At 42.0% G+C, this 14,343-nt stretch overlaps 1 protein-coding gene across 7 annotated transcripts in view; it reads right to left on the bottom strand.

The window, feature by feature from the left end:
- MGAT5 (alpha-1,6-mannosylglycoprotein 6-beta-N-acetylglucosaminyltransferase) overlaps positions 1–14,343 on the bottom strand; it is a 235,733-nt gene that overhangs the window by 124,249 nt on the left and 97,141 nt on the right. For 6 of the 7 annotated variants that reach the window (XM_073305297.1, XM_073305301.1, XM_073305300.1 and 3 more), the window contains one exon: positions 11,701–11,868. In XM_073305297.1, coding sequence (XP_073161398.1) covers positions 11,701–11,868 — 168 coding nt within the window. Of the gene's footprint in view, positions 1–11,700; positions 11,869–14,343 lie in introns of those variants that run through there. The other variant, XM_073305303.1, reaches the window with a different exon arrangement.

Raw genomic sequence — 14,343 nt, 5'->3', positions numbered from 1 at the left:
GTGTGCGTGCATGAATAAGATCCATCCCTTTTCTGTTTCATCCAATAGTAACAACTCCTATGCTTGCTCAGGTATCACAACTGTACATATTAAACTCAATATATAAAATTCAGTAAAACAGACCAACATTTTGATTGAAGAGATAAAATAATACAGATCCCAACATTGTTAATCTCTCTGCTACATATTATAGATTAAAGAACAGATGTCAATTGTATATGTTGTAGTCTCCTTTGTGACTGGACCTTATGCCTGCATGGAGCTCCACTGACTTCAATGAATTACACTGGACAGGAGAAGGAATCTACCTTCAGGGGTCAGATTCCAGGATTCAGGCCTTAATTTACTGTGACAGTCTAAGCCCTGGTCTACACTAGGACTTTAGATCGAATTTAGCAGCGTTAAATCGATGTAAACCTGCACCCGTCCACACGATGAAGCCCTTTATTTCGACTTAAAGGGCTCTTAAAATCGATTTCCTTACTCCACCCCTGACAAGTGGATTAGTGCTTAAATTGGCCTTGCCGGGTTGAATTTGGGGTACTGTGGACACAATTCGATGGTATTGGCCACCGGGAGCTATCCCAGAGTGCTCCATTGTGACCGCTCTGGACAGCACTCTCAACTCAGATGCACTGGCCAGGTAGAGAGGAAAAGAACTGCGAACTTTTGAATCTCATTTGGCCAGCGTGGCAAGCTGAAGGTGACCGTGCGGAGCTCATCAACAGAGGTGACCATGATGGAGTCCCAGAATTGCAAAAGAGCTCCAGCATGGACCGAACGGGAGGTACGGGATCTGATTGCTGTATGGGGAGAGGAATCCGTGCTATCAGAACTCCATTCCAGTTTTCGAAATGCCAAAACCCTTGTCAAAATCTCCCAGGGCATGAAGGACAGAGGCCATAACAGGGACCCGAAGCAGTGCCACGTGAAACTTAAGGAGCTGAGGCAAGCCTACTAGAAAACCAGAGAGGCGAACGGCCGCTCCGGGTCAGAGCCCCAAACATGCCACTTCTATGATGAGCTGCATGCTATTTTAGGGGGTTCAGCCACCACTACCCCAGCCGTGTTGTTTGACTCCTTCAATGGAGATGGAAGCAACACGGAAGCAGGTTTTGTGGACGAAGATGATGATGATAATGAGGTTGTAGATAGCTCACAGCAAGCAAGCGGAGAAACCGGTTTCCCCGACAGCCAGGAACTGTTTCTCACCCTGGACCTGGAGCCAGTACCCACCAAACCCACCCAAAGCTGCCTCCTGGACCCGGCAGGCAGAGAAGGGACCTCCGGTGAGTGTACCTTTTAAAATACTATACATGGTTTAAAAGCAAGCATGTGACAGGATTAATTTGCCCTGGCATTCGCGGCTCTCCTGGATGTACTCCCAAAGCCTTTGCAAAAGGTTTCTGGGGAGGGCAGCCTTATTGCGTCCTCCATGGTAGGACACTTTACCACTCCAGGCCAGTAACACGTACTCGGGAATCATTGTACAACAAAGCATTGCAGTGTATGTTTGCTGGAGTTCAAACAAAATCCGTTCTTTATCTCTCTGTGTTATCCTCAGGAGAGTGAGATATCATTCATGGTCACCTGGTTGAAATAGAGTGCTTTTCTTCAGGGGACACTCAGAGGAGCCCATTCCTGCTGGGCTGTTTGCCTGTGGCTGAACAGAAATGTTCCCCGCTGCTAGCCACAGGGAGGACGGAGGGTTGAGGGGGTAGCCACACGGTGGGGGGAGGCAAAATACGACCTTGAAATGAAAGCACATGTGCTATGTATGTAATGTTAACAGCAAGGTTTACCCTGAAAGAGTGTAGCCACTGTTTTATAAAATGTGTCTTTTTAAATACCGCTGTCCCTTTTTTTTCTCCACCAGCTGCATGTGTTTCAATGATCACAGGATCTTCTCCCAGAGGCTAGTGAAGATTAGAAAGAAAAAAAAACGCACTCGTGATGAAATGTTCTCTGAGCTCATGCTGTCCTCCCACACTGACAGAGCACAGACGAATGCGTGGAGGCAAATAATGTCAGAGTGCAGGAAAGCACAAAATGACCGGGAGGAGAGGTGGCAGGCTGAAGAGAGTAAGTGGCGGGCTGAAGACAGGGCTGAAGCTCAAATGTGGCGGCAGCGTGATGAGAGGAGGCAGGATTCAATGCTGAGGCTGCTGGAGGATCAAACCAGTATGCTCCAGTGTATGGTTGAGCTGCAGCAAAGGCAGCTGGAGCACAGACTGCCACTACAGCCCCTGTGTAGCCAACCGCCTTCCTCCCCAAGTTCCATAGCCTCCACACCCAGACACCCAAGAACGCGGTGGGGGGGCCTCCAGCCATCCAGCCACTCCACCACAGAGGATTGCCCAAAAAACAGAAGCCTGGCATTCAATAAATTTTAAAGTTGTAAACTTTTAAAGTGCTGTGTGGCATTTTCCTTCCCTCTTTCACCACCCCTCCTGGGCTACCTTGGTAGTCATCCCCCTATTTGTGTGATGAATGAATAAAGAATGCATGAATGTGAAGCAACAATGACTTTATTGCCTCTGCAAGCAGTGATGGAAGGGAGGAGGGGAGGGTGGTTAGCTTACAGGGAAGTAGAGTGAACCAAGGGGTGGGGGGTTTCATCAAGGAGAAACAAACAGAACTTTCACACCGTAGCCTGGCCAGTCATGAAACTGGTTTTCAAAGCTTCTCTGATGCATACCGCGCCCTCCTGTGCTCTTCTAACCACCCTGGTGTCTGGCTGCGCGTAACCAGCAGCCAGGCGATTTGCCTCAACCTCTCACCCCACCATAAACGTCTCCCTCTTACTCTCACAGATATTGTGGAGCACTCAGCAAGCAGTAATAACAGCGGGAATACTGGTTTCGCTGAGGTCAAAGCGAGTCAGTAAACTGCGCCAGCGCGCCTTTAAACATCCAAATGCACATTCTACCACCATTCTGCACTTGCTCAGCCTGTAGTTGAACAGCTCCTGACTACTGTCCAGGCTGCCTGTGTACAGCTTCATGAGCCATGGCATTAAGGGGTAGGCTGGGTCCCCAAGGATAACTATAGGCATTTCAACATCCCCAACAGTTATTTTCTGGTCTGGGAAGAAAGTCCCTTCCTGCAGCTTTTGAAACAGACCAGAGTTCCTGAAAATGCGAGCGTAATGTCCCTTTCCCGGCCATCCCACGTTGATGTTGGTGAAACGTCCCTTGTGATCCACCAGAGCTTGCAGCACTATTGAAAAGTACCCCATTGCGGTTTATGTACTCGGCGGCTTGGTGCTCCGGTGCCAAGATAGGGATATGGGTTCTGTCTATGGCCCCACCACAGTTAGGGAATCCCATTGCAGCAAAGCCATCCACTATGACCTGCACTTTTCCCAGGGTCACTACCTTTGATATCAGCAGATCTTTGATCGCGTGGGCTACTTGCATCACAGCAGCCCCCACAGTAGATTTGCCCACTCCAAATTGATTCCCAACTGACCGGTAGCTGTCTGGCGTTGCAAGCTTCCATAGGGCTATTGCCACTCGCTTCTCAACTGTGAGGTCTGCTCTCATCTTGGTATTCTCGTGCTTCAGGGCAGGGGAAAGCAAGTCACAAAGTTCCATGAAAGTGCCCTTACGTATGCGAAAGTTTCGCAGCCACTGGGAATCGTCCCAGACCTGCAACACTATGCGGTCCCACCAGTCTGTGCTTGTTTCCCGAGCCCAGAATCGGCGTTCCACAGCATGAACCTGCCCCATTAGCACCATGATGCATGCATTGGCAAGGCCCATGCTTTCAGAGAAATCTGTGTCCATGTCCTGATCACTCACGTGACCGCGCTGACGTTGCCTCCTCACCCGGTATCACTCTGCCAGGTTCTGGTGCTGCATATACTACTGGATAATGCGTGTGGTGTTTAATGTGCTCCTAATTGCCAAAGTGAGCTGAGCGGCCTCCATGCTTGCCTTGGTATGGCATCTGCACAGAAAAAAGGTGAGGAACGCTTGTCTGCCGTTGCTCTGATGGAGGGAGGGGCGACTGACGACATGGCTTACCGGGTTGGCTTACAAGGAATTAAAATCAACAAAGGGGGTGGCTTTACATCAATGAGTATTTCAGGCAGGACTTCACGGAGGGTTCCAATAAGAAATGGTGCCCTAAGTAATTGTTCTTACTGGAACAAGCAGGTTGGTCTGGCCTCTTATTGATACATGGCTAGATTTACCTCGCTGCACCTTCTCTGTGAGTGACCGCAGTGTAACCTAGAGGAATGAGTCCCCTAGATGGGGGGCGGGGGGAGCAAATGAGTACAAAACAAATCTGGTCTATTTCTTGTTTTGATCCACTCCATCTATCTTTTACATCTTTGGCTGGCAGCAGACAGTGCAGAAGGACTGCAAGCCATCCACATCTCATGGCTGCTCGGCAGAAGACGGTGCAGTTGGACTGCTAGCCATCCTCATCTCTTGCCTGGCTGGCAGAAGATGGTACAGTAGGACTGCTAGCAATCCGTATCGCCTGCCTGCTCACCATAAGATGGTTCAATAGGACTGACTGCAGGACTAAAGAGAATGGTCAAGTCACTCCAAATTTAGTCGCTGCGCACATGTCTGGCCAGGAGCACCTCGGACATGACGATGACAGCTACCAGTCTTACTGTACTGTCTGCTGCCACAAGGCAATGGATTGATGCTGCTGTGTAGCAATGCAGTACCACGTCTGCCAGCACCCAGGAGACATACGGTGATAGTTACCTGAGCGGGCTTCATGCTTGCCGTGGTATGGCGTCTTCACATGTAACTCAGGAAAAAAGGTGCGAAATGATTGTCTGCCCTTGCTTTCACGGAGGGAGGGAGGGAACGGGGGCCTGACCATATGTACCCAGAACCACCCGTGACAATGTTTTAGCCCCATCAGGCATTGGGATCTCAACCCAGAATTCCAATGGGCAGCGGAGACTGCGGGAACTGTGGGATAGCTACCCACAGTGCAATGCTCCGGAAGTCGACGCTTGCCTCGGTACTGTGGAAGCACTCCGCCGAGTTAATGCACTTAATGCACTTAGAGCATTTTCTGTGGGGACACACACACTCGAATATATAAAACCGATTTCTAAAAAACCAACTTCTATAAATTCGACCTAATTTCGTAGTGTAGACATACCCTAAGTGGGTACCATCTGCATAGCACACCAGTGAAGCCAGACTGCTGCATTGCTCAACATTAAAAAAAAGTGAATTCAGCATTTTATAATTATTTTTTTAATTATAAATGTTTCAGTCTGCTGAAATTTAACTTACCTCAAGAGCTCAAAAGCAGCATCAAAATAATATATTAAATAGAACTTAAAATAATATTAATAAAACATTAGCTATTGTGGTGATGTGGTTTCAAGAGATACCTATAATAGTCTAGACTGAAAGTGTTAAAATTTTTGTAAGTTACTCTAACAGGATTTCATGAACTGTTTGTCCAAAGCTGTCACAGACACTGTAGCGTATAAAACAGAAAAATGGTAAACCTTGTGTGTTTACTTTCTTGTAATTACCCAGCATGGAAATAGCTGAATAACCAAAACAGATTCCAACGATAATATATTACAAAGAAAGCAATGGACATATCTTTATTTTTGGAGCTGATGGATACATATTTAGGGCTGCCGATTAATCACAGTTAACTCATGTGATTAACTCAAAATTAACTGCGATTAAAAAAACAATCGTGATTAATGCCTCTGTTAAACAATAGAATACCAATTGAAATGTATTAAATATTTTTGGATGCGTTTCTACATTTTCAAATATATTGATTTCTATTACAACACAGAATATAAAGTGTACAGTGCTCACTTTATATTGTTTTTTATTACAAATATTTGCACTATAAAAATGAAACAAAAGAAATAGTACTTTTCAGTTCACCTCATACAAGTACTGTAGTGCAATCCTTTTATCGTGAAAGTGTAACTTACATATGTAGATTTTTTTGTTGTTACATAACTGCACTCAAAAACAAAACAATGTAAAACTTTAGAGCCTTAAGTCCTACTTCTTGTTCAACCAATTACTAAGACAAACATGTTTGTTTACATTTACGGGAGTTACTGCTACCCACGTCTTGTTTACAATGTCACCTGAAGGTGAGAACAGGCTATCGCATGGCACCTTTGTAGCCGACGCTGCAAGGTATTTGCATGCCAGATATGCTAAACATTCATATGCCCTTCATGCTTCGGCCACCACTCCAGAGGACATGCGTCCATGCTGATGATGCTCGTTAAAAAAATAATGCTTCCATTAAATTTGTGACTGTACTCCTTGGGGCAGAACTGTAATGTCTCCTGTTCTGTTTGCCCCATATACTGCCATATATTTCACGTTATAGCAGTCTTGGATGATATCCCAGCACATTTGTTTTAAGAACACTTTCACAGCAGATTTGGCAAAACGCAAAGAAAGCACCAATGTGTGACTTCTAAGGATAGATACAGCACTTGACCCAAGCTTTAAGAATCGGAAGTGCTGTCCAAAATCTAAGAGGAATGAGGTGTGGAGCATGCTTTCAGATGTCTTAAAAGAGCAACACCCCAAGGCAGAAACTACAGAACTCAAACCACCAAAAAATAAAATCAACCTGCTGGTTGCTGGTGGCATCTGACTCAGATGATGAAAATGAACATGCATCGGTCCGCTCTGCTTTGGATCGTTATTGAGCAGAACTCGTCAGCAACATGGACGCAGTTTCAGGTGACATTGTGAACGAGACGTGGGCAGCATTATATCCTGCAAATTGTAACCAAACTTGTTTGTCCGAGTGATTGGCTGAAGTAGGACTCAGTGGACTTATAGGTTCTAAAGTTTTACATTGTTTTATTTTTGAATGCAGTTTTTTTTTTTTTACATAATTCTACATTTCTAAGTTCAACTTCATTATAAAGAGATTGCACTACAGTACTTTTATTAGGTGAACTGAAATATTTTTTTTTGTGTTTTAAAGTGCAAATATTTGTAATAAAAAATAAATATAAAGTGAGCACTGTACACTTTGTATTCTGTGTTGTAATTGAAATCAATATATTTGAAAATGTAGAAAACATCCAAAAATATCTAAATAAGTGTTCTATTATTGTTTAACAGTGCGATTAATAGCGCGATTTATTTTTTTTTAAAATCGCTTGACAGTTCTAGTACACATACATTATAATAAAATGAACAAATCCCTAGGAAACAAAATGCTTTGCTTTATAACAATATCGACAACTTTCAAGTTTACCCATTTCTCTAAAATCAGATGCAACACTTAAAACAAATGATGCTGAAACATTACAGATAAGATTAAAGCTCTGGTTGATACTGTAATCATGATGTTTGCTTAACAGAGGATAAACCTTTTCTCCCAACAAAAAACAAGTTTATTTTATCAGGGTGCTGTTCTACATTTGGATGGCTTCTTAACTTCACTACAGCTAGGAAACTGCCTTCTGGAAGGACTAGTATTTCTGGTTTAAAAAAAAAAAAAAATAAGAAACCAAATCCCTCACATTCAACCCAACCAACTTCTAGCTTGAAATGGCTGGCCACAGGCCTCTTAACATGCAAGAACATGAGATTAAAGGCATGTCTACATGTACAGTCCTGCAGCAGCACAACTGTACCAATTCAGCTGAGCCGCTGCAGCACATCTGGTGAAGATGCTCTATGCCGGCAGGAGAGAGCTCTCCCGTCAGCCTAATAAAATCACCTCTGTGAATGGCAGAAGGTATGTGGGCTGGACAAGTTCTCCCGCTGACATAGTGCTGTGCACACAAGTGCTTATGTTGGTGTAATTTATGTCACTCAGGAGGTGGTTCATTCATACCCCTGAGCAACTTAAGATATGCCGACATAGGCTGCAATGTAGACATAGCCTTTGCCATTATGTAACTTATGTTACTCGGGGTGTGAATAAAACCACCCCCTCAGGGGACATAAATTACACCAACATAGACACTTATGTGCACAGTGCTATGTTGGTGGGAGAGCTTCTCCCACTGACACAGCTTCTGCCATTTGCAGAGGTGGTTTTAATATGCTGACGGGAGAACTCCGTCCCGCCAGCATAGAGCGTCTCCACATAGAGCGGTTGCATCTCTTTAGCTGCAGTGCTGTACATGTGGACATGCCATTAGTCTCAAATAACCTTATTCCACTCACCTGTTCTGTACTACCCTGAGGCTAGCTGAGAATTCAGAAGTACCCACGGAGGTACCAGAAGGACAAATTATTTGGCCCTTAAACAAAAGCTCCCGCCCCCCACCCCCCGTTCCTACTGAAGACTGTAGAATTTAGCCCAGACTTTTAAATTTAAAAAGGTAATTTACTGACAATGAAAGCTGAAAGCCCAAAGGAGACTGAAGTCTTTTTCTTTGCCATACAACAAGTTCACCCTAGTAACAGCTGTACAAATACAGTGTATGAAGCACTTGTGAAAGCTAGCATAGAATGATAAATATCCAAATATTTTAAATTGAGCCTACAGATAGCTAGAACTGTGAAAGGGTCAAAACCCAGAAGAAAATGGGCAGAATAACTCCATCCACTGTAGGAATTGCTGAGTTAATCTTTACGGCCCATGTTAGGTAGGTGGCCAGATTAGATGATCGTTATGGTCCTCCCTGGCTTTAAAAATCTATGGCTGGTATTGAATTAAAATTTAAAGGAGAAGGCTCTTTATGGCAATTGTGAAATTCCGCCACTACCTTTGCACAAGCCTTTAACTAATGTTAGCACTGAAAGCCATATGAGACTCCTGTCCAAGCAGGATGCTGTATTTGATACTGCCTTGGTGAGAATTTGTTAGTCATTTCTTGCATTGGAAATGCGGATGCACAAACAAGGAAAAGAACAGTTCAAAGTTCATTAGAAACTTAAGACAGTGTTCCTATTTGCCAGTTACCCAAAGGAACTCCATAGGAAACTATTTTCTTGCTTCTAGGAATATGTTATGAGGGGCAAAAAAGGAATTATGTGAATAAATCTTCTCTCACCAAGGCGCTTAGAGCCCTGCTTGAGTAAAATAATAAACATCCTAAGCAGGCAATATAAAAACAAGTGGACTGTGAAAATCGGTCAGACTGTAAGGGTCTTTTAAGGAATACAATCTTGAGTGGTGATTTGTCTTCATTATTTCAGTTTTTTCTTCCAAAAGCAGAGCAACAACAATTAAGTCAGAAAAGTGTAATTTCAGCAGCGTACATCTTAACCTCTGATTCATGCACCTAGTAAAAGGTAAGGTTAAGTAATCTAGAAATTGATAATGTAAAAGTAAATGCCCCAAAAGAATAATAAAAATGGTACTGTAGCACTATTATTCCTGCCATGCTATACACAGTTATCTTCAGCAGTAAGACAGAGGCAGGGTGTTACTGAGTAATGGCAGTATGTTTCAAGTGACAGCCATTACAATTTAACAACCTGGTAAGTGCCACATTCTCCTAAAAGTGCCTTGTTATAGTATCTTATTTTTAATTGTGAATTCAATTTCATAACAGGAAAGAAACTGATACTATTGAGCATTACTGATTTACATTAGACAGCATATCAAAGCTGGTCAGAAAACTTCACTTGGTCCTGAGGGTTAAAATTATTTAACTGCACCCAAGGTTATAGGGTCATGCTTAAACAGCCATCATTATATGCTGGTGAAATTTCCCAAGGAACTACACAAAGTAATATGAGCAGGGTCCCACTCAACTCCTTCTCCATCCATGATTAGGTTCTTCTTTCCCAATTATCTATCCAGGTATTATATGGCCCACGTTACCATAGTACCTGAGCACTCATTCTCTGCATACCCACAACCACTCCCTCCCTCTTTGCCTGCAGCCCAGTTCAGGCCTTGGTTACACATAAAGGTTGTATTGCTTAGCCCTGGTCTACACTGGGGGTAGGGATGCGACCTAAGATATGCAACTTCAGCTACGCTAATAGCATAGCTGAAGTCAGCGTATCTTCGGTCGACTTACCTGGCCGTGAGGATGGCAGCGAGTCGACAGCTGCCACTCCCCCATCAACTCCGCTTCTGCCTCTCGCAATCTGGAGTTCCGGAATCAACAGGGAGGATGTTTGGGGAACAATTTATTGCTTCTAGACGAGACACGATAAGTCGATCCCGGATAGATCCATCACTACCTGCCGATCCGGCAGGTACTGAAGACCTGCCCTTTAACTATACTGGCTTAATTAAAGCGGTACAGCGCCTAGTGTGGACACAGCTATATTACTATAAAGGTGTCTTCTATCAGCATAGCCATTACCATAGGGAAGGAGAATAAACTACACCAATATAAGGCAACGTTATACTGATACCACTGCATCCATACGAAGGATTGTACCATTTTATTTGGGTACAAAAATCACACGCCTATCTGAAATATTATACTGGTACAAAACCCGGCTGTAAACAAGGCCTCAGGCTGCTGAAATTCCTGCCCAACCCCTGCCCCTCACTCACCAGCTTTGGAAATGGGCGACAGGATGGATCACTTGATTAACTGTTCTGGAACACTTGGCACTGGCCACTGTCAGAAGACAGGATACTGGGCTAGATGGATCTTTGGTCTGACCCAGTATGGCCGTTCGTACGTTCTTTCGGCTATGCACAGTCTGGCTATGATGCCCTCCCTGGACTGGAAAACCTGGTTGTGGGGCTGAAGCACTAACTTCCAAACGAACAAGAGCACTCGCTATCTCCTTGGGCCCACCAGCACCAGAGGTAGACAGGGAATGGGGGATAGCAATCTCTGGCTGGTGGGTCAAGTGCGTGCAGAATTTAGTGCAGGACTGCTGAAAGAGTAAAGCCCTATGTGGATACACAGGTCCCAGAGACATACTGCTGCCACTGGACTACATGCCTTAAATACACTGACAGGCAATAATGTCAATCCAACACAAATAAAATTAGTAAGAGAACTTTTCAAACCACAGTTTATTCAAACTATGACACATTTAAACTAAAGACTATTCTAACAAACAGGATTGCGCAGTATGTGATTTCCTTGTCAAATCACAGGAACTACTGGACATAACAGGGAAGGAGAGTCTTACATCTTGGTTGATGCTGAGGCTGTGGTGTAATTATAAGTTATTAAAATGTCTGCTTTATTGCTTATTTGGATAGGTATTGGCTGCACCATTAAAATCTGTTAAAGGACAGACAAAATGCACAAAAACCGATTTACACAAAACCAAGTAATCAAACTTTTTGAGATAGTGACAAAATGTTAATGCGCTTCTTCCTCTCCCAAACCTGTCCCTATATACTGTGAAGATGTGTTAAATTGGCATGAGGGATTAAAACAGTTTCAAATCCAACAATATGGCTTTCAAGACCCCCATTCCAGTTCTGCTATTATACTTCAGTCCTTGCCTGCATCACTGCACTCAAACTAGTCCATTCCCTATTCATAAGCCTCTTTCAGCAGAGGCTGACAAACATGTTATGTAGTGTGAAGCCTGCATAGCAGCTAATTTTCCACTCCACTAGAAGGAGACCACACGCGCATATCTTTTTATGACACAGGTTCGGTTTTTACTTTTGGTTTCCCCAAATGAAAAGCAATTAATCAGTTTTGCCATCTTATTTCTGAAGAGCTCATAAAACGTCGTGCTTTCAACTAAAGGGTATCAGTATTACTGTGTCTTTACACAATAAAATAGAGTTGAAATTCTAAACAGTTTTCACACCTACCTGCTACGTTGAGCTTTTCAACTGTTCCTAAACTGGGAGCAGCAGTGGCGGTACTGTTGGTAGAGTTTGCTCCGGTGCCATTAATTACAAGGTTCTCCACCTTGGACTCTAGCTTGCCAATACGCTCCAAGATATTATCCAGTAAGACTGCAAGAGTTTTCTTGAGATCTATAATAAATGAAAAACAAACCATGTAACATCACACTGGATACCGTATCGACACATCAGACACTCATCACTGACACCTCATATCGATCAAATAAAAAAAGAGAAGCGAATACAAATACTACCCTGCAACCCAGCCGGGATCAGATACCATTTCACGTTCCCCCTCAGCCACAGCAACTGCCTTCAAATTTTGGGAGAAATCAGATTGTATCTAGAAATCTTTGTTGTGGAGGTCCTCTCATCATAGGAATGTATTAGGGTTGTTGATTAATCGCAGTTAATTCACGCAATTAACTCAAAAAGATTTTAAAAAATTAATCATGATTAATCGCAGTTTTAATCACACAGTTAAACAGAATACCAATTGAAATGTATTAAATATTTGTCGATGTTTTTCTACATTTTCAAATCTATTAATTTCAATTAAAACAGAGAATACAAAGTCTACTGTGCTCACTTTATATTATTTTTTATTATAAATATTTTCACTGTAAAACTGATAAAAGAAATAGTATTTTTCTTCACCTTATCCAAGTACTGTAGTGCAATCTCTTTATCATGAAAGCGCAACTTACAAAAGTAGAATTTTTTTTGTTACATAACCGCACTCAAAAACAAAACAATGTAAAACTTTAGAGCCTACAAGTCCACTCAGTCCAACTTCTTGTTCAGCCAATCGCTAAGTCAAACAAATTTGTCTACATTTATGGGAGATAATGCTGCCCACTTCTTATCTACGATGTCACCTGAAAGTGAAAACAGATGTTTGCATGGCACTTTTGTAGCTGGTATTGCAAGATATTTATGTACCAGATATGCTAAACATTCATATGCTCCTTCGTGCTTCGGCCACTATTCCAGAGGACATGCTTCCATGCTGATGACGCTCATTAAAAAAATAATGCATTAGTTAAATTTACGATTGAACTCCTTGGGGGAGAACTGTATGTCTCTTGCTCTGTTTTATCCACATTCTGCCATATATTTCATGTTATAGGAGTCTCTGATTATGACACACCACATGTTGTTCATTTTAAGAACACTTTCACAGCAGACGCGACAAAATACAAAAAGGGTACCAGTGTTAAATTTCTACAGATAGATACAACACTTGACCCAAGGTTTAAAAATCTGAAGTGCCTTCCAAAATCTCAGAGGGACGAGATGTGGCACATGCTTTCAGAAATCTTATAAGAGCAACACACCAATGCGGAAACTACAAAATCCAAACCACCCAAAAAAAAAAAAAAATCAAACTTCTGCCAGTAGCATCTGACTCAGATGATGAAAATGAACATGTGTCAGTTCACACTGCTTTGGATCATTATTGAGCAGAATTCATCATTAGCATGGATACATGTCCTCTCGAACGATGGCTGAAGCATGAAGGGATATATGAATCTTTAGCACATCTGGCACGTAAATATTTTGCAATGCCAGCTACAACAGTGCCATGCAAATGCCTGGTCTCACTTTCAGGTGGCATTATAAACAAGAAGCAGGCAGCATTATCTTCTGCAAATGTAAACAAACGTGGGTTTTTTGAGTGATTGGCTGAACAAGAAGTAGGACAGAGTGGACTCATAGGCTCAAAAGTTTTACACGGTTTTATTTTTGAATGCCGGTTTCTTTTGTACATAATTCTACATTTGTAAGTTCAACTTTCACGATAAAGAGATTGCACTACAGTACTTGTAATTGTGGAATTGAAAAATACTATTTCTTTGTTTTTTTACAGTGCAAATATTTGTAATCAAAAATAAATATGAAGTGAGCACTTCGTATACTCTGTTATAATTAAAATCAATATATTTGAAAATGTAAACATACAAAAATATTTAAATAAATGTATTTATTATTAACAGCACAATTAATTGGGATTAATTTTTTTTAATCACTTGACAGTCCTAGAATAATTTACATATAAAACTAGTTGATAGCTCAGGTACTATTTATGATCATCATGGACGAGAATTAAATTAATCAAGACATAAAAACAAGACTGGAATTAATATTAGCACTCAGGAAAATCTCATTCATGAACAATTACCCTATGTAATAACTATTTTTCCATTTTGTCCAAATTAAGATATAAGCTGCTCCGCTCACAGAACTGATCTATATAACTATTTTGTGAAGCACGTTGTAAGAAACGGATCACAACATGGAAATTCTATACTTTATATAACTGGATATCTATGTGTGTCTCTTTATAATTAAGATAAAACTGTACCCATATACATTTACACATGCTTTATCTGTGTATGTATATACACACTTGTATTATACATCTGCTTATGTAGTGATATATGCAGATAATTTACACACACACACTTCTATTCAGATATTATGGTAAAAGGGTGGGCAATATACACACACTTGTAACCAGTTATCCTGTGTATGCCAATGAACTTGTGAGTTCTTGTTTTAAAACCAGTCAAAATTAACAATCCTGACTGCAGCACAAATTAAACT

Source organism: Lepidochelys kempii, chromosome 11 (genome assembly GCF_965140265.1).
Source record: "Lepidochelys kempii isolate rLepKem1 chromosome 11, rLepKem1.hap2, whole genome shotgun sequence".
Taxonomy (NCBI): Eukaryota; Metazoa; Chordata; order Testudines; family Cheloniidae; genus Lepidochelys; species Lepidochelys kempii.
This window is presented reverse-complemented; position numbering and strand designations above follow the sequence as displayed.